This window comes from Helianthus annuus, chromosome 7 (genome assembly GCF_002127325.2).
Source record: "Helianthus annuus cultivar XRQ/B chromosome 7, HanXRQr2.0-SUNRISE, whole genome shotgun sequence".
Classification (NCBI taxonomy): domain Eukaryota; kingdom Viridiplantae; phylum Streptophyta; class Magnoliopsida; order Asterales; family Asteraceae; genus Helianthus; species Helianthus annuus.
The window spans coordinates 125,350,217-125,373,777 of NC_035439.2; the positions used below are offsets into that span (position 1 = coordinate 125,350,217).

Here is a 23,561-nt window from a genome sequence, read left to right on the forward strand (position 1 = left end):
CTAAGGTGTCTGGAATGCTCCCACCCAAAGGATTCCACTAACGTCGAGCACTTCCATTGATGTAATGTTTCCCAAGAAAGGTGGGATTCCACCTGTTAACTTATTATCACTGAGCTTAAGATAAATAAGTTTGGGGAAGAAACGAATCTCCTTAGGTATGCTTCCAACTAGCTCATTTATGCTAAGATCAAGCACTTTAAGGTTAGCACAATTGGATATGTTAGATGGAATGAACCCCTTCAACTTGTTATATCCAAGATCAAGGATACGTAACTTGGAAAGACAGCCAAGTTCTTGAGTGATTGCTCTAGATAAATTACAACCACTTGTGGAAAATATTTTCGGTTTTTTCCAATGGCATAAGATGTCAGGTTGTATGCTCCCACCCAAAGGATTTAAGGTAGCATCGAACACTTCTATTGATGTAATATTCCCCAAGAAGGGTGGAATTCCACCTGTTAGCTTGTTTAGACGAAGATTAACAATAAGAAGTTTGGATAGGAAACCAATCTCCTTGGGTATGCTTCCAACTAGCTCGTTATGTGAAAGTTCAAGTGTTTTGAGGTTAGAACAACTAGATATGTTAGCTGGAATGACCCTATTCAACTTGTTATCGCTAAGATAAAGGAAACGTAACCTGGAAAGACGACCAAGTTCATGAGGGATGGCTCCTTGAAAGTTGTTATACATATCAAGACCACGAAGGAAGGTGAGAGTCCCTACATTAGGAGACAATGAGCCTTCTAGACCTCGTGACCACAATTCTAGATAAGTTACTCTTCTTAGCCGCTTCCCACATGTAACGTCCTTTACTACACGGTTCAGTTTATACCTGTTTAGTAGATAAATCGGATGGACAAAATAACTGATTTAAACTTCTAGAATTTAACTTTTTAATTAGGCTCCCACTCCGCACTTAGGCGGTAATTAGAATTATAAAACCTTTTTTTTTGCCCCTTACTTGAAAACTGCAATAATTAACCCTAATTTAAGATCGAAGGAAGACTTGTTCAATTGCTAGAAGAATTCAACCGCTGGTGATAGAAGGGATACATAGGACGACCAGAAGGGTTACGATTGGATTCAATAGCAATTTCAAACACCTTCAATCTTAGGTCAGTAAATGGCAAAATATAATGTTTTTACTTAGTTGATCAACATGTGTGATTGTGTGTATATGTTCCATGATTGAGGCGTGTTTGTGTTATTAACTAGAGATCCAGATGATAGCAGTGGATATTCAATTATGACTTGTGGGATCCAATTGATGTTTTTTGCTTTCGTAACTAACAACAGTGGATATACATGCCATACGACTTGTAGACTTTCCAGAAATTAGTTTCAGTTACAGTCTATTGGATTTCATGCCCTAATAAAAGTAAATTAAACATCAGCATTAACATCGAAACAATTTGATTATTAACTGATGATCGACTTGTAGACTTTCCAGAACTTAGTTTGAGTTACAGTCGTGCAGCCAAAGCCGTTGCAGCACTAATGGCCGCTGCTGCGAGCGTCATGCAGCCGATGCCACCACTGTGTGCGTCGTGCAGCTGAAGCGGCTACTGCGCTGTTTCCGCTGTTGTTGCATCGTGCAGCCGACACCGCTGCTGCACTGTTGGCCGCTGCTGCGTGCGTCATGCAACCAACGCCGCTGATGTTGCGTTGGGGAACCGACCTCGCTGCTGCATGTATCCGACGACTCTGCTGCATTGCAGCCGTCAATGATGGTTAGCAAAGCCAGGATCCAAGTATCTAACTGGATTCTTCACCATGACATCATGAGTGAACGATGGTTGAATTTTAAGTTGAAACCGAACACAAGAAAAACAACTAGAATCATACAGATAAACCATAAGACTGATAAAAAGCTTAGAAATTTATCAATTTCAGTCTAACAGTTCACAAAAAGAGAGTTATAACTACAATCAACAATTAAAATTTTGATATACTAAATTTTATAGGGACCCCTTAAATATAATTTGATGGACGCCCAGAGGCGGATATACCCTTTAACTAGGGTGGGCACAGGCCCACCGTACATCCAGCCCATATTACAGAATGAAAGGTTCTGCAATCGTTAATTTCACCCTTGTACTACGTGTTTAAGTCTAATAATAATTTAATACCTCTGGCATATTCTTGCCAAATGAAAAATGGTATGTGTCAATTAATAAGATCTTAAATTGCATTGTATGTTAGATTGTTAATCATTTTTTTTCTAGCACAGGAAGATTTACTATTTTTTTCTTATTTAGTCAATTGATATGTTTAGTCAATAGTTTTACAGTATCATTAAGGGGATAAGTGTAGATGCATTTTATGGTGGACCTGGAATAAGTATGAATTGGTTTTACCCAACTCATTTTGACCCGACTTGTTTTGACCACCTTCTTTTAATCCGACCAATTTGTGCCCCCCGTAAAAAAAAAATCTGGATCCGCCACTGTGGACGCCACTGGTAACAACCATACTTAGTAGGCATACTATACTTTAATAATCATGATATATCGGCATGATGGGTCGTATCGGGTAATAACGGTGCATAAAAAGTTGTAATTATAAATGGCTTGGGTTCGTGTCAAACCCAGCAGGTTGACCCAGTTTTTTATATTATGTTTTAATTTTTTTCAAAATGTGTTTTTATATGACAAGTTGAATTAGTCGGGTATTTTTAGGCATCCGAACACGACCCGTTTGATACCTCTTACCCTCACTGACTATAGACGATAATGTTATAGTTTAAATTATTAACATGTTCACAATTAAATAGATCAGAGTTCGGCTGAGGAGCATAATAAACAACTTTTAATAATTTAAACTGCCTATCATGAGTGTTAAATTTAACTTCACATTTACCATTCACAGCAAGTCAGTAAGTTTTGTTAATGGGGTAAATATTGATATTTGTATTGCATCTTTTTTAATAGATATTATGGGTATGCGCAAGGGGCTATATATCATTTCTATGGACCTCAGTGAGACTATTGAAGACCATGGCGAAGACAATGTTGAAGACCATGGTGATGGTGATGACACTTATGACAATGTTGAAGACCATGGTAAAATGAAAGGCTACCAATCAAATTCTCATGATGGTAATGAGGAGAACAATAAAAAAACTAAGAGAACTAGGAATTAAAAACATTATAAAGTCTTCAGCTAGTTTGGAAGAAAGTCAAAAAACAAAGAAAAAAAACAATGAAGAAGGTAATTTGATTATCAAAACTTAATTTATTTTATTTTATATACACATGTTGTCTAATGAAAATAAAATTGTTATAGCAATACTGTCCACAATATATTCCACCAATGTCTTCGAATAGAGTTGCTAATCTATGAAGCTACATCGAGTCGTTGCTCCAAATATCTCTCAAAAGCTTTCCTCAACTTCAAATGCAACAAAACCGAATAAACAACTAACAGTTACCATGAGTGAAATAATCAAAGGTGATAAAGGAGGAGCAAAGAAAAAGTTGGTTTATGTTGATGAGGATGATGAGATATTTCAAGGTATCATTTTGTTGTTCATAAAGTTATTTTAATTAATAGTATCTTTTATATTAATTTACTCTATTATTTTTAAGGAAGGGATATAGAAGTAGATGATGTTGATCAACATGAGATACAGAGCAGATCATGACTATTCTAATGATGAATACAGTATTCATGAACAATTGCAAGGCCCTGAAAAACAAAAGGCAACAAGTTCTAATATAAAAGGTAATAGTATAGGTAGGCGTAAGAGGCTACATATCACTTCTACCATCTCAACTGAGCATGTTGAAGACCATGTTGACGAGACCATGTTGAAGACCACCAAGTTTTTGAAACTCAAGGTCATCAAGCTAGTGAAATACAAGGTAAAAATTATAAATAATTTGTAATGATGTTTTAGACACAAAACAATAGCATATATATTCAAACTTGTAAACTGTTAATAGAACGTTTTTTGTACCTGTTTTGTTTTTTTCGAATTTGTTAGGTGCTCCTAAAAGGGTTAGAGTTATACAACAAAAGCTGAAATTTGGAAGATGGATAGTACAAAAAGAATAGCTGTCACATTCAACGAGTTTGGAAAGCTTGTTGGGGTTGAAGCTAATGAACTTTTGCTCAATTCCTTGGGACGCTCGCGAGGATGGATGATCATGTATCCATAGAATATTTTGACCGGAGGAAAGTTCCAATACAAAAAAAGGACAGGTATTCACTCATTAAGGTATATGTCTTTATCAAGTTTCAAAATGTATTAGTAGTTAAGCTAAGAGGTATATTCTAATTTACATATAATTTTTGTTTGTAGTCTAAATTTGTTATTCATCCAAATGAAACAAATGAGATTAAAAATTGGATCTTTCATAGCATCGGAAGAAAATGGAGAGAATGGAAAGGTTCGTTAAAGGTATGTGCATATGATCCAAGCCTTATTGTTGATAAATTGTGGCACAACAAGTTAAAAATGACGACCGAGTGAATCCAACTCAATTTAAAGAACTTGTTACTCGTTGGTTCACTCCATAATTTCAGGTAACAATGATGTAATGTTGATTTCTTATGAAATATATATAATTATGGAATTAGATTAAAGAAGTCTTATCATGTATAACTTTACCATTTACTGTAGAGTACATGCGGTGTTAAAAGAATGAGCCGCTTAAAGATGAAGGAGCCTCATGTTAGTGGGACAAAGTCGTTTGCTAGACGTGCTCATGAAATGGTATTATTCTAGATTTTTTTTTTAATTTTTGAATATTCTGGTTTTTATTTCCCTTACTAACCATCAAACATAAATAATAGGCGACGAAGAATAATGGTATACATCCAACACGAGGAGAAATGTATATAGAAACTCGCACTCGTAAAGATGGAAGCATTGTTGATGATAACGCTACTCAAGTTGTGGTAATGTATTTTAATGTTCTTATATATTAGAGGTGTGTTTAATTTTCTTATGATTATCTATTTTGTTTAATTTTCTTACAACCCGTTTGACCCATTTGGCACTTCAACACATTTGACCGGTTCCTTTTTAGCTCTTTTTATTTGACCTATTGGTAACAAAAATAAATCACCCACATCGAATGCTCACTTTGCACATTTGAATGTCTAAGAAGCTAATGACTCGGAGCACGGTGCTAAAATACTTATAAAACAAACGTTGCCTCTGAAAAGATTACTAGAAAAGCATTTTAAGAAAGGTCATAAAGCTTACCTCAAGCTTCTAGAAGGAGTCTAAGGTTCTTTTAAGCAGTGCTTTTAACTATCATGACAGTAACATCCTGCATTTACACAAAAATGGATGCTTATGTTTAGTGAAAATAATCTCTAATTCCTCACTAATTAGTCATTTGACTGTTGGTCAAATATCCAAAATGCCCCTCAAGGTGGAGGCACCTTGTGGATAAAAGCAATGTTATAATACCTTGTAATGATTACAAATTGGCAAAAAAGTACATTTCAGTGAATAGACAGGTAATTTTTTGTACGGGTCAAAACCTGAGACACTTGTGTCTAAATGTTTTTAAGTTTATATAAACAATTAGTGTGTAAAATATGATTACAAACATTATATTATTTTGAAAAAAAAACAACCAACTTCTTGAATATGCATTAAAAATACACGTTGGCAACTTTTGACCCGTTTCCCTTTTTGAAGGGGATATTACTTTTGAATGAATTAGTAAGTGGCCATCGGACACGTTAAAGGTAAAACATAACTCAAATCAGCCCAAAATTTCACCTCTAAATATTCTTGAGAAACACGTTACTTTTCGCTTATAGAACTGTGACTCCCTTGTTCCTCTTGTGGTATACCACAACAGGCCATAAAGCCACTTATTAATTCATTCAAAAGTGATATCTCCTTCAAATTCCACAGGCCATAAATATTATACGAAAAAATTGCAAGTTTTGTCATATATCTTTATACCACTTTTCAGGCGGTGTCCTTTTTAACGAATGTTGACAGGCGGTGTCCTTTACTAAGTATTTTGTTGCAAGTTTAGTCCTTTACACCCAACCCAGTTAAAAAACCCTGTTAATTGTTGGGTGTAAAGGACTAAACTTGTAACAAAATACCTAGGTAAAGGACTAAACTTGCAACAAAATACCTAGTAAAGGACATCGTCTGTCAACAATTAACAGGGTTTTTTAACTTGGTTGGGTGTAAAGGACTAAACTTGCAACAAAATACCTAGTAAAGGACACCGCCTGTCAACATTTGTTAAAAAGGATATCGCCTGAAAAATGGTATAAAGATAAAGGACAAAACTTGTAATTTTTCCATATTATACCTCCTACTTATTACTTAAGGCAGCATAACAAAGGGATTAATGGCATTTTGCCATTGACAATGGCACGAAGTCACAAGCATATGTTATTACTTGTACATCATAGTGGTAAAGGAAGTTAATTAGGCGAGAATATCAAATACATCATGGTCCAAATGCAGTATACCTGGTTACCTTCTAAGTCTAATGTTATTACGAGCTATACACATTATTAATCTATAAATAAGCAACTTAGGTGTTGTTTGTTTTTTCAGATGTAAAATGTCTGTAGTCTGCGGACCACATCTGCAGGCATATGCAAGAGAAGATGTGGACCAAATGTCTGCAGTCTGCAAGAAAAAGAGGGTTTGTTTTTTTTCCTTCAAAAACAACTTCAAACACACAACACACACACACTAGTTCTCTCTGCTCTCTCTCTCTCTACAACCACCACCACCACCACCGCACCACCTCCGCCACCACCACCGCACCACCTCCGCCATCACACCACCGCCTCTCTCTCTCTCTCTCTCTCTCTCTACGGTCTCTCTCTCTCTCACTGATCTCTCTCTCTCACCAATCTCTCTCTCTCACCGATCTCTCTCTATCACAGATCCCTCTCTCTCTCACACAGATCTCTCTTTCTCACCGATCTCTCTCTCTCAGATCTCTCTCTCTCTCTGACGATGGTTTGGTGGTGGTGGGTTTTGACGATGGTGGTGGTGGAGGTGGTGGCTGAGATGTAGGAGGTGGTGGTGGAGATGTGGTGGCTGAGATGTAGGAGGTGGTGGCGGAGATGTGGGGGTGGAGGTGGAGGTGGTGGTGGAGATGTGGTGGTGGAGGTGGTGGCGGGAATGTGGGGGTGGAGGTGGTGGTGGAGGTGGTGTTGGAGGAGGTGATGTATCAGAAGATGTTTTGTGAAGATGTGTGAAGCAAATGTTCTTAGCTTTTTTTTAAGAAAAAAAAAGCTATTTGTAGATCTGTTTAAAAAAAAAACAAACAGTCTTCAACATCTTATGTCTGCCCGCCTGCAGACATAAGCAATTTGCAGATGTTTGAAGCAAAAACAAACAGAACCTTAATTGTGCTTAAGGTTGTTGTATCTTTAGTTTTGGGAGTTTTTTAAAAAAATGAAATTTTTCTTTTTAACCCTAAAGTTTTAATCTTTGACAATTTAAGTTTAAAGTTTTAATTTTTGCTTCCTTTTTAACCCTAAAGTTTTAATCTTTGACAATTTAAGTTTAAAGTTTTAATCTTTGGTAATTTAACCTCTTTGATTAATTTGATTTTTCACTTCTAATTCAAAAGTTTCCATCTTATACAATTTAACCCCTTTGATTAATTTGATTTTTCACTTCTAATTCAAAAGTTTTCATCTTTTGTGATTTAACCACTTTGATTTTTTTTACTTATGTGTTGTAATCTTGGCTTTGGGGTTTTTCAAAGAAAAAATGGTTATGCATATGGTTGTTGTAATCTTGGCTTTGGGGGTTTTTCAAAAAAAAATTGATTTTTTTACTTTTCACCCAAAGTATTTCATAAATTACTTTAAACCCAAAACTATTTGTTTTTTTTTACTTTTAACACAAAACTTTTTTATCTTTTGCAATCTATTCTCACAACTTTTTTTACTTTCAACTTTGATCCTTTATAGTTTTCATTTTCCGCAAATTTTTCGCTTTATGCTTCGTTCTAAATTTTGTGACTTAACACATCGCAACGTGTGTCTTTGGTTTAACGTTTTTATGTTTCGTTCTAAATTTTGCGAGTTAACACGACGCAACGTGCGTGTGTGGGTGAACGTTTTTACATCGTCTATTTTTTCCCGTTTGACAAGTTCAACATAACATGTGCGTCCTAAAACGACTTAGTTATAACTAAAGAATCCCCGCCGCATTGCGGCGGGTCGTAATTCTAGTTTCATACTAAAACTGAATGAAGCAAATATATGTAACATCCAGTTTTGGGGCATAGGCAATAAGTTGCTATTCATTTAAACATCAATAGGGCTGTTCAGAAAGCTCGTGGCTCGGAGCTCGCTCGAAGCTCGCACGGATTTAGCTCCGAAAAAGCTCGCTCGATGTAGCTCGGTTTGAAAATGAGCTGAGCTGGCTCGGCTCGGTTAGAAAGGGAGTCTAGCTCGGTTCGACTCGTAACGAGCCGGATTGGCTCGGTTTGGCTCGCTTGTTAGCTCGGCTCGACTTAGCTCGGATCATTTTACTTATAATATATTCTAATTTTATGAGAAAGTATAATGTACTTCAAGGCTTAACCTACATTAACATACATGACAAAAAATATAACGTGCGTTATTATCATAGAACGTGCGTGATTATAGTCCCATGCGTGATTATGTGGTCCCATGCGTGATTATGTGGTCCCATGCGTGATTATACCCTTGATCAAACGGTTACCATTGTCTCCTACGTGATGTATGATAAGCAGTGTTTTAAAAACCGGTAAATACCGGCCGGTTATACCGGTATTACCGGTGTCGGATGCAAATCCGGTGCGAAACACCCCGGTAAATAAGTGAAACGGCATAAGATTCGTACCAGCGGTAAAATCCGGTATACCGGTTTGAACCGTAATACCGGTGCCGGTCCATGATTATTTTGGTTTGGGTTTTTAGTATTCTAGAGTTTCATCAGATACATAAACCATCGATCAACATTCAAAACCATCATCACTTACGGTTCATCACTTCATCCACAAGATTTAGCTCCATCTTCATCGGTTCATGACTCCATCTTCATCATGCTTCCAGTTCCATCTTCATCGATAGTTTTACTTATTTCAGTAAAATAAATAATCTGAGAGTAAATACATCCACAAGTGGGTCAAAAAGTGAAAGACTTGAAGCAATTCAATGTATCTCTCTCTATCCATATATATATGTATGTATGTCTATACGGGTAAAACAATGTTATGTGAAAAATTGTATTTTGAAACTTGAAAAAGAATGAGGACATGATAATAGTTATATTATAATTTATTATGTTAGTGAAAAAAATTAAAACTGATAAGTTATGTCAATATAATTCATGTACGTATGTATCTCTATGAAATTATAGAGTTAACTAGTTCATCCGGTTGAACCACCCGATATGACCCGGTTCTACCGGTTGAACCATTTTTAAGGCCATCCCGGTATGATTAAAAAACCGGTTTTTAAAACATTGATGATAAGGCTTTTTGTATGTTAACCTTACTCCTAATTTTATATACATTTTAATATATTACAAAAAACTATTATTATTTACATGTATTTAGGTTTGTAATTTTATATTTATAACTTATTTGAATGTCAATAAACTTCATTTTGCCATCTTCTACATCTCAAAAGTTGTTATCACCTAATGCTATAAAATTAATATACCTTAGTTTTGCAAAGTTGATTGTCAACTTCCCACTAAACTTGTTTTCAGCCACTTCAAGATATTCTAACCTCGAACAATTAGAAATTGACGGAGGCAAAGATCCCAGTTAGTTGGTTCTCTGATAACTGAAGGCTAGTAAGATGATGAAGCATAACACCTATGGCTAGAGGAAGACTACCCGTCAGTTGATTACCAATCAAGTTAAGTTCGGTTAAGAGTGAAAGGTTATAAAGGGAATGAGGGATTGTTCCAGGTAAATTACACCCACCTAAGTACATTTCTTTCAAAGTTTTTAAATTGCCTAAGGTGTCTGGAATGCTCCCACCCAAAGGATTCCACTAACGTCGAGCACTTCCATTGATGTAATGTTTCCCAAGAAAGGTGGGATTCCACCTGTTAACTTATTATCACTGAGCTTAAGATAAATAAGTTTGGGGAAGAAACGAATCTCCTTAGGTATGCTTCCAACTAGCTCATTTATGCTAAGATCAAGCACTTTAAGGTTAGCACAATTGGATATGTTAGATGGAATGAACCCCTTCAACTTGTTATATCCAAGATCAAGGATACGTAACTTGGAAAGACAGCCAAGTTCTTGAGTGATTGCTCTAGATAAATTACAACCACTTGTGGAAAATATTTTCGGTTTTTTCCAATGGCATAAGATGTCAGGTTGTATGCTCCCACCCAAAGGATTTAAGGTAGCATCGAACACTTCTATTGATGTAATATTCCCCAAGAAGGGTGGAATTCCACCTGTTAGCTTGTTTAGACGAAGATTAACAATAAGAAGTTTGGATAGGAAACCAATCTCCTTGGGTATGCTTCCAACTAGCTCGTTATGTGAAAGTTCAAGTGTTTTGAGGTTAGAACAACTAGATATGTTAGCTGGAATGACCCTATTCAACTTGTTATCGCTAAGATAAAGGAAACGTAACCTGGAAAGACGACCAAGTTCATGAGGGATGGCTCCTTGAAAGTTGTTATACATATCAAGACCACGAAGGAAGGTGAGAGTCCCTACATTAGGAGACAATGAGCCTTCTAGACCTCGTGACCACAATTCTAGATAAGTTACTCTTCTTAGCCGCTTCCCACATGTAACGTCCTTTACTACACGGTTCAGTTTATACCTGTTTAGTAGATAAATCGGATGGACAAAATAACTGATTTAAACTTCTAGAATTTAACTTTTTAATTAGGCTCCCACTCCGCACTTAGGCGGTAATTAGAATTATAAAACCTTTTTTTTTGCCCCTTACTTGAAAACTGCAATAATTAACCCTAATTTAAGATCGAAGGAAGACTTGTTCAATTGCTAGAAGAATTCAACCGCTGGTGATAGAAGGGATACATAGGACGACCAGAAGGGTTACGATTGGATTCAATAGCAATTTCAAACACCTTCAATCTTAGGTCAGTAAATGGCAAAATATAATGTTTTTACTTAGTTGATCAACATGTGTGATTGTGTGTATATGTTCCATGATTGAGGCGTGTTTGTGTTATTAACTAGAGATCCAGATGATAGCAGTGGATATTCAATTATGACTTGTGGGATCCAATTGATGTTTTTTGCTTTCGTAACTAACAACAGTGGATATACATGCCATACGACTTGTAGACTTTCCAGAAATTAGTTTCAGTTACAGTCTATTGGATTTCATGCCCTAATAAAAGTAAATTAAACATCAGCATTAACATCGAAACAATTTGATTATTAACTGATGATCGACTTGTAGACTTTCCAGAACTTAGTTTGAGTTACAGTCGTGCAGCCAAAGCCGTTGCAGCACTAATGGCCGCTGCTGCGAGCGTCATGCAGCCGATGCCACCACTGTGTGCGTCGTGCAGCTGAAGCGGCTACTGCGCTGTTTCCGCTGTTGTTGCATCGTGCAGCCGACACCGCTGCTGCACTGTTGGCCGCTGCTGCGTGCGTCATGCAACCAACGCCGCTGATGTTGCGTTGGGGAACCGACCTCGCTGCTGCATGTATCCGACGACTCTGCTGCATTGCAGCCGTCAATGATGGTTAGCAAAGCCAGGATCCAAGTATCTAACTGGATTCTTCACCATGACATCATGAGTGAACGATGGTTGAATTTTAAGTTGAAACCGAACACAAGAAAAACAACTAGAATCATACAGATAAACCATAAGACTGATAAAAAGCTTAGAAATTTATCAATTTCAGTCTAACAGTTCACAAAAAGAGAGTTATAACTACAATCAACAATTAAAATTTTGATATACTAAATTTTATAGGGACCCCTTAAATATAATTTGATGGACGCCCAGAGGCGGATATACCCTTTAACTAGGGTGGGCACAGGCCCACCGTACATCCAGCCCATATTACAGAATGAAAGGTTCTGCAATCGTTAATTTCACCCTTGTACTACGTGTTTAAGTCTAATAATAATTTAATACCTCTGGCATATTCTTGCCAAATGAAAAATGGTATGTGTCAATTAATAAGATCTTAAATTGCATTGTATGTTAGATTGTTAATCATTTTTTTTCTAGCACAGGAAGATTTACTATTTTTTTCTTATTTAGTCAATTGATATGTTTAGTCAATAGTTTTACAGTATCATTAAGGGGATAAGTGTAGATGCATTTTATGGTGGACCTGGAATAAGTATGAATTGGTTTTACCCAACTCATTTTGACCCGACTTGTTTTGACCACCTTCTTTTAATCCGACCAATTTGTGCCCCCCGTAAAAAAAAAATCTGGATCCGCCACTGTGGACGCCACTGGTAACAACCATACTTAGTAGGCATACTATACTTTAATAATCATGATATATCGGCATGATGGGTCGTATCGGGTAATAACGGTGCATAAAAAGTTGTAATTATAAATGGCTTGGGTTCGTGTCAAACCCAGCAGGTTGACCCAGTTTTTTATATTATGTTTTAATTTTTTTCAAAATGTGTTTTTATATGACAAGTTGAATTAGTCGGGTATTTTTAGGCATCCGAACACGACCCGTTTGATACCTCTTACCCTCACTGACTATAGACGATAATGTTATAGTTTAAATTATTAACATGTTCACAATTAAATAGATCAGAGTTCGGCTGAGGAGCATAATAAACAACTTTTAATAATTTAAACTGCCTATCATGAGTGTTAAATTTAACTTCACATTTACCATTCACAGCAAGTCAGTAAGTTTTGTTAATGGGGTAAATATTGATATTTGTATTGCATCTTTTTTAATAGATATTATGGGTATGCGCAAGGGGCTATATATCATTTCTATGGACCTCAGTGAGACTATTGAAGACCATGGCGAAGACAATGTTGAAGACCATGGTGATGGTGATGACACTTATGACAATGTTGAAGACCATGGTAAAATGAAAGGCTACCAATCAAATTCTCATGATGGTAATGAGGAGAACAATAAAAAAACTAAGAGAACTAGGAATTAAAAACATTATAAAGTCTTCAGCTAGTTTGGAAGAAAGTCAAAAAACAAAGAAAAAAAACAATGAAGAAGGTAATTTGATTATCAAAACTTAATTTATTTTATTTTATATACACATGTTGTCTAATGAAAATAAAATTGTTATAGCAATACTGTCCACAATATATTCCACCAATGTCTTCGAATAGAGTTGCTAATCTATGAAGCTACATCGAGTCGTTGCTCCAAATATCTCTCAAAAGCTTTCCTCAACTTCAAATGCAACAAAACCGAATAAACAACTAACAGTTACCATGAGTGAAATAATCAAAGGTGATAAAGGAGGAGCAAAGAAAAAGTTGGTTTATGTTGATGAGGATGATGAGATATTTCAAGGTATCATTTTGTTGTTCATAAAGTTATTTTAATTAATAGTATCTTTTATATTAATTTACTCTATTATTTTTAAGGAAGGGATATAGAAGTAGATGATGTTGATCAACATGAGATACAGAGCAGATCATGACTATTCTAATGATGAATACAGTATTCATGAACAATTGCAAGGCCCTGAAAAACAAAAGGCAACAAGTTCTAATATAAAAGGTAATAGTATAGGTAGGCGTAAGAGGCTACATATCACTTCTACCATCTCAACTGAGCATGTTGAAGACCATGTTGACGAGACCATGTTGAAGACCACCAAGTTTTTGAAACTCAAGGTCATCAAGCTAGTGAAATACAAGGTAAAAATTATAAATAATTTGTAATGATGTTTTAGACACAAAACAATAGCATATATATTCAAACTTGTAAACTGTTAATAGAACGTTTTTTGTACCTGTTTTGTTTTTTTCGAATTTGTTAGGTGCTCCTAAAAGGGTTAGAGTTATACAACAAAAGCTGAAATTTGGAAGATGGATAGTACAAAAAGAATAGCTGTCACATTCAACGAGTTTGGAAAGCCTGTTGGGGTTGAAGCTAATGAACTTTTGCTCAATTTCTTGGGACGCTCGCGAGGATGGATGATCATGTATCCATAGAATATTTTGACCGGAGGAAAGTTCCAATACAAAAAAAGGACAGGTATTCACTCATTAAGGTATATGTCTTTATCAAGTTTCAAAATGTATTAGTAGTTAAGCTAAGAGGTATATTCTAATTTACATATAATTTTTGTTTGTAGTCTAAATTTGTTATTCATCCAAATGAAACAAATGAGATTAAAAATTGGATCTTTCATAGCATCGGAAGAAAATGGAGAGAATGGAAAGGTTCGTTAAAGGTATGTGCATATGATCCAAGCCTTATTGTTGATAAATTGTGGCACAACAAGTTAAAAATGACGACCGAGTGAATCCAACTCAATTTAAAGAACTTGTTACTCGTTGGTTCACTCCATAATTTCAGGTAACAATGATGTAATGTTGATTTCTTATGAAATATATATAATTATGGAATTAGATTAAAGAAGTCTTATCATGTATAACTTTACCATTTACTGTAGAGTACATGCGGTGTTAAAAGAATGAGCCGCTTAAAGATGAAGGAGCCTCATGTTAGTGGGACAAAGTCGTTTGCTAGACGTGCTCATGAAATGGTATTATTCTAGATTTTTTTTTTAATTTTTGAATATTCTGGTTTTTATTTCCCTTACTAACCATCAAACATAAATAATAGGCGACGAAGAATAATGGTATACATCCAACACGAGGAGAAATGTATATAGAAACTCGCACTCGTAAAGATGGAAGCATTGTTGATGATAACGCTACTCAAGTTGTGGTAATGTATTTTAATGTTCTTATATATTAGAGGTGTGTTTAATTTTCTTATGATTATCTATTTTGTTTAATTTTCTTACAACCCGTTTGACCCATTTGGCACTTCAACACATTTGACCGGTTCCTTTTTAGCTCTTTTTATTTGACCTATTGGTAACAAAAATAAATCACCCACATCGAATGCTCACTTTGCACATTTGAATGTCTAAGAAGCTAATGACTCGGAGCACGGTGCTAAAATACTTATAAAACAAACGTTGCCTCTGAAAAGATTACTAGAAAAGCATTTTAAGAAAGGTCATAAAGCTTACCTCAAGCTTCTAGAAGGAGTCTAAGGTTCTTTTAAGCAGTGCTTTTAACTATCATGACAGTAACATCCTGCATTTACACAAAAATGGATGCTTATGTTTAGTGAAAATAATCTCTAATTCCTCACTAATTAGTCATTTGACTGTTGGTCAAATATCCAAAATGCCCCTCAAGGTGGAGGCACCTTGTGGATAAAAGCAATGTTATAATACCTTGTAATGATTACAAATTGGCAAAAAAGTACATTTCAGTGAATAAACAGGTAATTTTTTGTACGGGTCAAAACCTGAGACACTTGTGTCTAAATGTTTTTAAGTTTATATAAACAATTAGTGTGTAAAATATGATTACAAACATTATATTATTTTGAAAAAAAAACAACCAACTTCTTGAATATGCATTAAAAATACACGTTGGCAACTTTTGACCCGTTTCCCTTTTTGAAGGGGATATTACTTTTGAATGAATTAGTAAGTGGCCATCGGACACGTTAAAGGTAAAACATAACTCAAATCAGCCCAAAATTTCACCTCTAAATATTCTTGAGAAACACGTTACTTTTCGCTTATAGAACTGTGACTCCCTTGTTCCTCTTGTGATATACCACAACAGGCCATAAAGCCACTTATTAATTCATTCAAAAGTGATATCTCCTTCAAATTCCACAGGCCATAAATATTATACGAAAAAATTGCAAGTTTTGTCATATATCTTTATACCACTTTTCAGGCGGTGTCCTTTTTAACGAATGTTGACAGGCGGTGTCCTTTACTAAGTATTTTGTTGCAAGTTTAGTCCTTTACACCCAACCCAGTTAAAAAACCCTGTTAATTGTTGGGTGTAAAGCACTAAACTTGTAACAAAATACCTAGGTAAAGGACTAAACTTGCAACAAAATACCTAGTAAAGGACATCGTCTGTCAACAATTAACAGGGTTTTTTAACTTGGTTGGGTGTAAAGGACTAAACTTGCAACAAAATACCTAGTAAAGGACACCGCCTGTCAACATTTGTTAAAAAGGATATCGCCTGAAAAATGGTATAAAGATAAAGGACAAAACTTGTAATTTTTCCATATTATACCTCCTACTTATTACTTAAGGCAGCATAACAAAGGGATTAATGGCATTTTGCCATTGACAATGGCACGAAGTCACAAGCATATGTTATTACTTGTACATCATAGTGGTAAAGGAAGTTAATTAGGCGAGAATATCAAATACATCATGGTCCAAATGCAGTATACCTGGTTACCTTCTAAGTCTAATGTTATTACGAGCTATACACATTATTAATCTATAAATAAGCAACTTAGGTGCTGTTTGTTTTTTCAGATGTAAAATGTCTGTAGTCTGCGGACCACATCTGCAGGCATATGCAAGAGAAGATGTGGACCAAATGTCTGCAGTCTGCAAGAAAAAGAGGGTTTGTTTTTTTTCCTTCAAAAACAACTTCAAACACACAACACACACACACTAGTTCTCTCTGCTCTCTCTCTCTACAACCACCACCACCACCACCGCACCACCTCCGCCACCACCACCGCACCACCTCCGCCATCACACCACCGCCTCTCTCTCTCTCTCTACGGTCTCTCTCTCTCTCTCACCGATCTCTCTCTCTCTCACCAATCTCTCTCTCTCACCGATCTCTCTCTATCACAGATCTCTCTCTCACACAGATCTCTCTCTCTCACCGATCTCTCTCTCTCAGATCTCTCTCTCTCTCTCTCTGACGATGGTTTGGTGGTGGTGGGTTTTGACGATGGTGGTGGTGGAGGTGGTGGCTGAGATGTAGGAGGTGGTGGTGGAGATGTGGTGGCTGAGATGTAAGAGGTGGTGGCGGAGATGTGGGGGTGGAGGTGGAGGTGGAGGTGGTGGTGGAGATGTGGTGGTGGAGGTGGTGGCGGGAATGTGGGGGTGGAGGTGGTGGTGGAGGTGGTGTTGGAGGAGGTGATGTATCAGAAGATGTTTTATGAAGATGTGTGAAGCAAATGTTCTTAGCTTTTTTTTAAGAAAAAAGAAGCTATTTGTAGATCTGTTTAAAAAAAAACAAACAGTCTTCAACATCTTATGTCTGCCCGCCTGCAGACATAAGCAATTTGCAGATGTTTGAAGCAAAAACAAACAGAACCTTAATTGTGCTTAAGGTTGTTGTATCTTTAGTTTTGGGAGTTTTTTAAAAAAATGAAATTTTTCTTTTTAACCCTAAAGTTTTAATCTTTGACAATTTAAGTTTAAAGTTTTAATTTTTGCTTCCTTTTTAACCCTAAAGTTTTAATCTTTGACAATTTAAGTTTAAAGTTTTAATCTTTGGTAATTTAACCTCTTTGATTAATTTGATTTTTCACTTCTAATTCAAAAGTTTCCATCTTATACAATTTAACCCCTTTGATTAATTTGATTTTTCACTTCTAATTCAAAAGTTTTCATCTTTTGCGATTTAACCACTTTGATTTTTTTTACTTATGTGTTGTAATCTTGGCTTTGGGGTTTTTCAAAGAAAAAATGGTTATGCATATGGTTGTTGTAATCTTGGCTTTGGGGGTTTTTCAAAAAAAAAAATTGATTTTTTTACTTTTCACCCAAAGTATTTCATAAATTACTTTAAACCCAAAACTATTTGTTTTTTTTTTTACTTTTAACACAAAACTTTTTTATCTTTTGCAATCTATTCTCACAACTTTTTTTACTTTCAACTTTGATCCTTTATAGTTTTCATTTTCCGCAAATTTTTCGCTTTATGCTTCGTTCTAAATTTTGTGACTTAACACATCGCAACGTGCGTCTTTGGTTTAACGTTTTTATGTTTCGTTCTAAATTTTGCGAGTTAACACGACGCAACGTGCGTGTGTGGGTGAACGTTTTTACATCGTCTATTTTTTCCCGTTTGACAAGTTCAACATAACATGTGCGTCCTAAATCGACTTAGTTATAACTAAAGAATCCCCGCCGCATTGCGGCGGGTCGTAATTCTAGTTTCATACTAAAATTGAATGAAGCAAATATATGTAACATCCAGTTTTGGGGCATAGGCAATAAGTTGCTATTCATTTAAACATCAATAGGGCTGTTCAGAAAGCTCGTGGCTCGGAGCTCGCTCGAAGCTCGCACGGATTTAGCTCCGAAAAAGCTCGCTCGATGTAGCTCGGTTTGAAAATGAGCTGAGCTGGCTCGGCTCGGTTAGAAAGGGAGTCTAGCTCGGTTCGGCTCGTAACGAGCCGGATTGGCTCGGTTTGGCTCGCTTGTTAGCTCGGCTCGACTTAGCTCGGATCATTTTACTTATAATATATTCTAATTTTATGAGAAAGTATAATGTACTTCAAGGCTTAACCTACATTAACATACATGACAAAAAATATAACGTGCGTTATTATCATAAAACGTGTGTGATTATAGTCCCATGCGTGATTATGTGGTCCCATGCGTGATTATGTGGTCCCATGCGTGATTATACCCTTGATCCAACGGTTACCATTGTCTCCTACGTGATGTATGATAACTGATAAGGCTTTTTGTATGTTAACCTTACTCCTAATTTTATATACATTTTAATATATTACAAAAAACTATTATTATTTACATGTATTTAGGTTTGTAATTTTATATTTATAACTTATTTGAATGTCGATTACCATACTAATGAACTAATATTGTATTTCGTCGAGGTTTAAAGCTTATTTTGTGTTGTTTAACTTGATTTTGGCTTGTGATGTATTAGGTTGAACTTATTTTGGATATCTTCTTTTGAAGTATTGAATAATATTTTAGACTACTAAATTTTTAAAGCTATGTACTAATTTTTATTTTTAAAATCGAGCCAAACCAAGCCGAGCCGAGCCAGCTCGGTTTAAAACCAAGCCGAGCCTGAGCTTTGATTTTCAGCTCGGTTTCGAATCCGAACCGAGCCGAGCCAGCTCGGTTTATAATTGAGCCGAGCCCGAGCTTGGCCTAGCTCGGCTCGGCTCGCCTTCTGTTTATGTATTTAGTATGATCAAGAATACTAAAGTAAGCTGCCTTCCAAAAATGCAGATGAAACACATTAAAAATTGAACACAAACATGAAACGACAAAGATAAGGGTCAACTTCATATCCACATAAATGTGGAAATGGACTCTATAGGTCTCAAGTATTTAATATGAATATCTAATTTCACAATGGGCATGGCTGAAGATGCTCAGATAACAGCTTAACAAGAAAAAATATAGGATGCTGCAAGAAACAATGTTACCTCTTAATAGGACCAAAAGAGCGGCATTCCATTACAAGCAAATCAGCATGCAATTCCTCAACAGCTTCACATATTTTATCCTTAGGATCCCCAATCAGTACTTGAGTTTTTGACTTCAGCCTGATACTTAATTGTTAATATATATGTATTAGTATATACTATCAGGGGCGGACCTAAGTTAGAGCTTGGGTAGGTGTGCGCACTCCTTAAAATAATTTTTTTAGTGTATTTTATAGGTTAAAATTCCGATCGCACCCTGTAAACACTAAGACCACCCGTAGTGGGGTGGTATTTTTAAAAAAAATTGAAAAAAAACGCCCCAAAACGCCCCCCCCCCCCCATTACACTAGGCGTTATTGGGCGTTTTTTTCGAAAAAAAATGTTGTTGGCGTTTTATTTAAAACGCTGATTTTGCATTGGGGTTGACACATGACCGTTGGCAACGCCGCAACGGTCAATTGTTTATTTATTTATTTTTTTTTAATTAAAAAATTTACCCACTATATATATATCACCCACTTTCTCCTATTTTTTATAAAAAAAAACTCTTACTTTCTCTCCTACTTCTTTTATATTTTATACAATCATGCATCTATTCCGACCCCCTTTTGGTGTCCCCGCAAGACCCATGAACCCGAACACAACCCAACCGCAACACACGTTTAACCTTCAAGAAATGGACCCGAGCATGTTAACGTACGCGGCTTACTTGACTGGCGCCACTCCATTCGTGCCTCCCACCTTCGGATATGGTCAAGCCGGCAGGTCGCAACCGTCACAAGAACAAGCCGAACCCGAACCAGATGTCGATGTCGTGCCGGAGACGCAACCCGAACCGGTGCAAGAGAAATCGAAACGCGGCAGAAGGTCGCATAAGAAGAAGGAAAAGGACGAACCTCGACGTACAAAAACTCACCTTAAATGGAATGGACGAAGGATGAGGAATTCGCGTTGACTCGGGCGTGGCTCGACATTTCGGAGGACCACGAACCGGTAACTTTTATATTTTTTTTTACTTATTTTTTACTTATATTTTTACTTTTATTTTTAACATACAACTTATATTTTTACTTTTATTTTTTAAATTTGTAGCAAACTTTCAAACGGGCCCCGTTTTTTGGGATAGGGTTCGTGCACTCTTTTATAGCACGTGGGGTTAAGGCGAACATCGGGACAAAGATTCCATTTCTAGCAAATGGACCGACATCAACAACAAGTGTCTGCGTTCCAAGAAGTGTACCAACGTAACTTCGATAATCGCCCGAGCGGTGAAGGTGACGTCGGGGTTTTAACGAGGACTTTGGACGAGTTCGAGAAAACGAAATGCCCTTTCGCGTACTATAAGTGTTGGGATCTACTACGAAAAAGTCCAAAGTGGGCGCGAGTAGGTACCATGACATCTAGTAGTAGACGTCGAGCTAAACGGTCAAAAACATCATCCTCCGTTGACCCTGAAACACCGACATCGGATGCCCGCAATGTCGATCTAAATGAGGTGGTGGACGTTGACGAGGAACTTGAAGAAGAGTTGACCCGACCGCCCGGTAGAAGAAAGGATAAGCGAACCAGGAAAAAAACGGTCGAGTCGTCTTCCGATCTCGAGTTAAAGGAAGATTTCGAGGAGATGAACCGTCGTCTCCAAGACATTCGCGACCTCGGCCACCAACGTTATGAGATTATGAAAGAACGAGTGGTCGAAACCAAAAAGTTTAACGAGATGCAAGAGGCGAGGCTAATGGAAAAGGACATTGAGTTTTTGTCCAAACCGATCGACCACCTCCAAGGCGACGCGTTGATCCTTGCGCAAATGCGTCGCCAAAAAATTCGAGAAAAATATGGACTCTAGATCATCTTCTTTTTTTTTAACTTTATTTTTTTTTCGATTTTTTTATTTTCTGTTTTTTTTCGGGGTTTTTTTTATTTCAAGTAGTGTAATTTTTATTTTAAATTAATGAAGATTTTTATGTTTTATATTAAAAAAATAATAATAATTGTGAAATGATTGCATGGGCGTTATTGGAATAATGCCCCACCACGCCACTTTTGGAATAATGCCCCATGCTGACTGGACTGCCACATGTCGAATAATGCCCCATGGTGGAGGCATTATTTTGTTTCACCACTACACATGGTCTAAGTTTAAGCCATAAAGAAACCACTATTGGCAGAATCCTAGTGACACCCTCAATGAGTCCTTGCTCACTTAGGTTAGGTATTAGGTACCCAAACATTATTTTAAAAAAGAACTAACAGGCCTGCAAATGTGTATCAGATTGGATAAATACACACATTAGCAGCTTATTCCTTACAAAATTGTTGAATAATTTTACATATCCTCCAGAACTATTACAAAACATAAACCTGAACTTCCAGAATTGAAAGAAATAAATAAGAATAATGCTTAAAAGTGTTGTTAGATGTGTAAAAGTTCGACAAAAAACTCACGAATGTTTAATCAAAACCTGTAAGTCGAATACTTTGTCCCTTCATTAACGTTCTGCATAAAATAAGCCCTTAAACATGGTCGAACCTTGAACGAAAACATACGGAAGGGCACTTGGTACCTATGTAGCACGGGTACGGGACTGGGATACGGGGACGATACGAGTACGGGGAACGGCAAAACTCAGAAATCCAAGATACGGGTATGGCAAAGGTACGTCAAAAAATATATAAAAAAGATAAAAATATATTAAACAAAATAGATAAATAGATATAACTTAGCAATTTCATACGAGTTAATGCATGATATCAGCCCAATATTGTGCCTAGGTCTTCAAATATTATATCAGCCTCTAGTTCCATGAATGAAAATAACTGTCTCCACAGCCCATGATTTCAAAAACTTGTTTGTTAAATATTCTTTTGAAGCAATGATGATGAAAACAAACAACTCCAAAGACATAATCTATCTTTTACTTTTGTAAAGTAACTATTTGGTATTTGTTCAATCTATCAACATCAATACTTGCTTTAGAATTAGAACACTACAAAGAACTGAAGACTATTGAATACTTGAATGTGGATCGCGATGTTTAAATGAAAGGTCGACGGGTAGTCGTCGTGCCCATTTTCGTTCTATTGAACTGAAGACGTACCCGAAACGTGTAGTCGTCGTCCCCATTTTCCCGGAAAGGTTTAGGGAACGTTCCCCATGGCGTTTCCGTCCCCAAAACGTCTCCGGGACGGGTACTCCATGCTTCTTGGCGTCACCGTGCTTCATAGCTCAGTACAATCATAAAATTTTATAACATACCGTTTTCGTCTAATAATCAATAAATTTTAGCAAATGGAAACCACCCATATAACTATAGATCGATCTTGTCCATTTCATTTATCAAATCCTCTACAGTTTAAATGATCTAACATATTATGAATATTACATAAACGACTAAACATAGAATTGAGGCAACATTAAAAACATAATTATTTAAAAAATTCCAGTAATAAAAATCAGTATCTATAACTGTTCATATCACAATTAGTAACCTAATCAAAGCATAAAAAAACCACTACCACATATTAAGTCTTGATCTAATGTGTGAAAAGAATTTGTGTAAAAAGAAAAGATGAAAAAAAAACCTGAATTGAAGACGGTGTGTGTTCTTCCTGCATCAGATTGATCAACACTAATACATAACAAAACAGATAGCTCGTAATTGAAAGATCTAAACAACAATAACCATATTATATCAAAAGGAATTTCATTGCAAAACAACAAGAAACCAATAAAGAAAAGTTGAAACCATGACTTCAATTGCACCACAGCCACAAACATGATATTATAATCAGAGTTTATATCCAATAAATTCGATTCAATATCAATAACAGAAACATGATTCAAGAACATTAAACCGAGAGAAGAAGTACCTACGAAATCATCGTCGTTGCCAGGGTTTTAACCCTACTTCCCTCGCCGATGTTACCTCTTCAATTGGACCGATGCGAGTGAATAAAAGAATAACCAGAGGGCGATTTCTGCAATTCTTGAGTTGATTTCAATCATCAAACCTAATTGATTATATAAACTAGTGGGAATGCTCGCACGTTGCGGCGGGTGGATAATATACGATAGAAACATAATACGCATCAAACAACTTTGTGGTCATTCATGAACACTCCTTGACTACGTTGAATTATCATGAAGTAATCAACGTATCAATTCGGGGT

General features: G+C 36.3%; 2 protein-coding genes and 1 long non-coding RNA gene across 4 annotated transcripts; all 3 read right to left on the bottom strand.

Moving 5' to 3' along the window:
• LOC110866866 (probable leucine-rich repeat receptor-like protein kinase At1g35710) lies at window positions 1-1,520 on the bottom strand. Its single transcript, XM_022116012.1, has 2 exons — window positions 1,468-1,520; window positions 1-832 (listed from the first exon to the last, which is right to left on the bottom strand). Exons 1-2 carry the CDS (start codon window positions 1,518-1,520, stop codon window positions 1-3), a joined length of 885 nt encoding a protein of 294 aa, XP_021971704.1.
• Window positions 1,521-9,950: 8,430 nt separating this feature from the next.
• LOC110866867 (probable leucine-rich repeat receptor-like protein kinase At1g35710) lies at window positions 9,951-11,470 on the bottom strand. The gene is made up of 2 exons (XM_022116013.1): window positions 11,418-11,470; window positions 9,951-10,782 (listed from the first exon to the last, which is right to left on the bottom strand). The coding sequence occupies exons 1-2, from the start codon at window positions 11,468-11,470 to the stop codon at window positions 9,951-9,953; spliced, it is 885 nt and encodes a 294-aa protein (XP_021971705.1).
• Window positions 11,471-13,171: 1,701 nt separating this feature from the next.
• Window positions 13,172-23,561, bottom strand: LOC118480413. Of its 2 annotated transcripts, XR_004862619.1 has the most exons (4): window positions 22,974-23,561; window positions 19,392-19,511; window positions 15,163-15,229; window positions 13,172-13,340 (listed from the first exon to the last, which is right to left on the bottom strand). It is a non-coding gene; the product is annotated as an uncharacterized LOC118480413 (long non-coding RNA). The 2 variants fall into 2 exon arrangements; XR_004862618.1 differs by lacking the exon at window positions 13,172-13,340 and having other exon boundaries at window positions 13,352-15,229.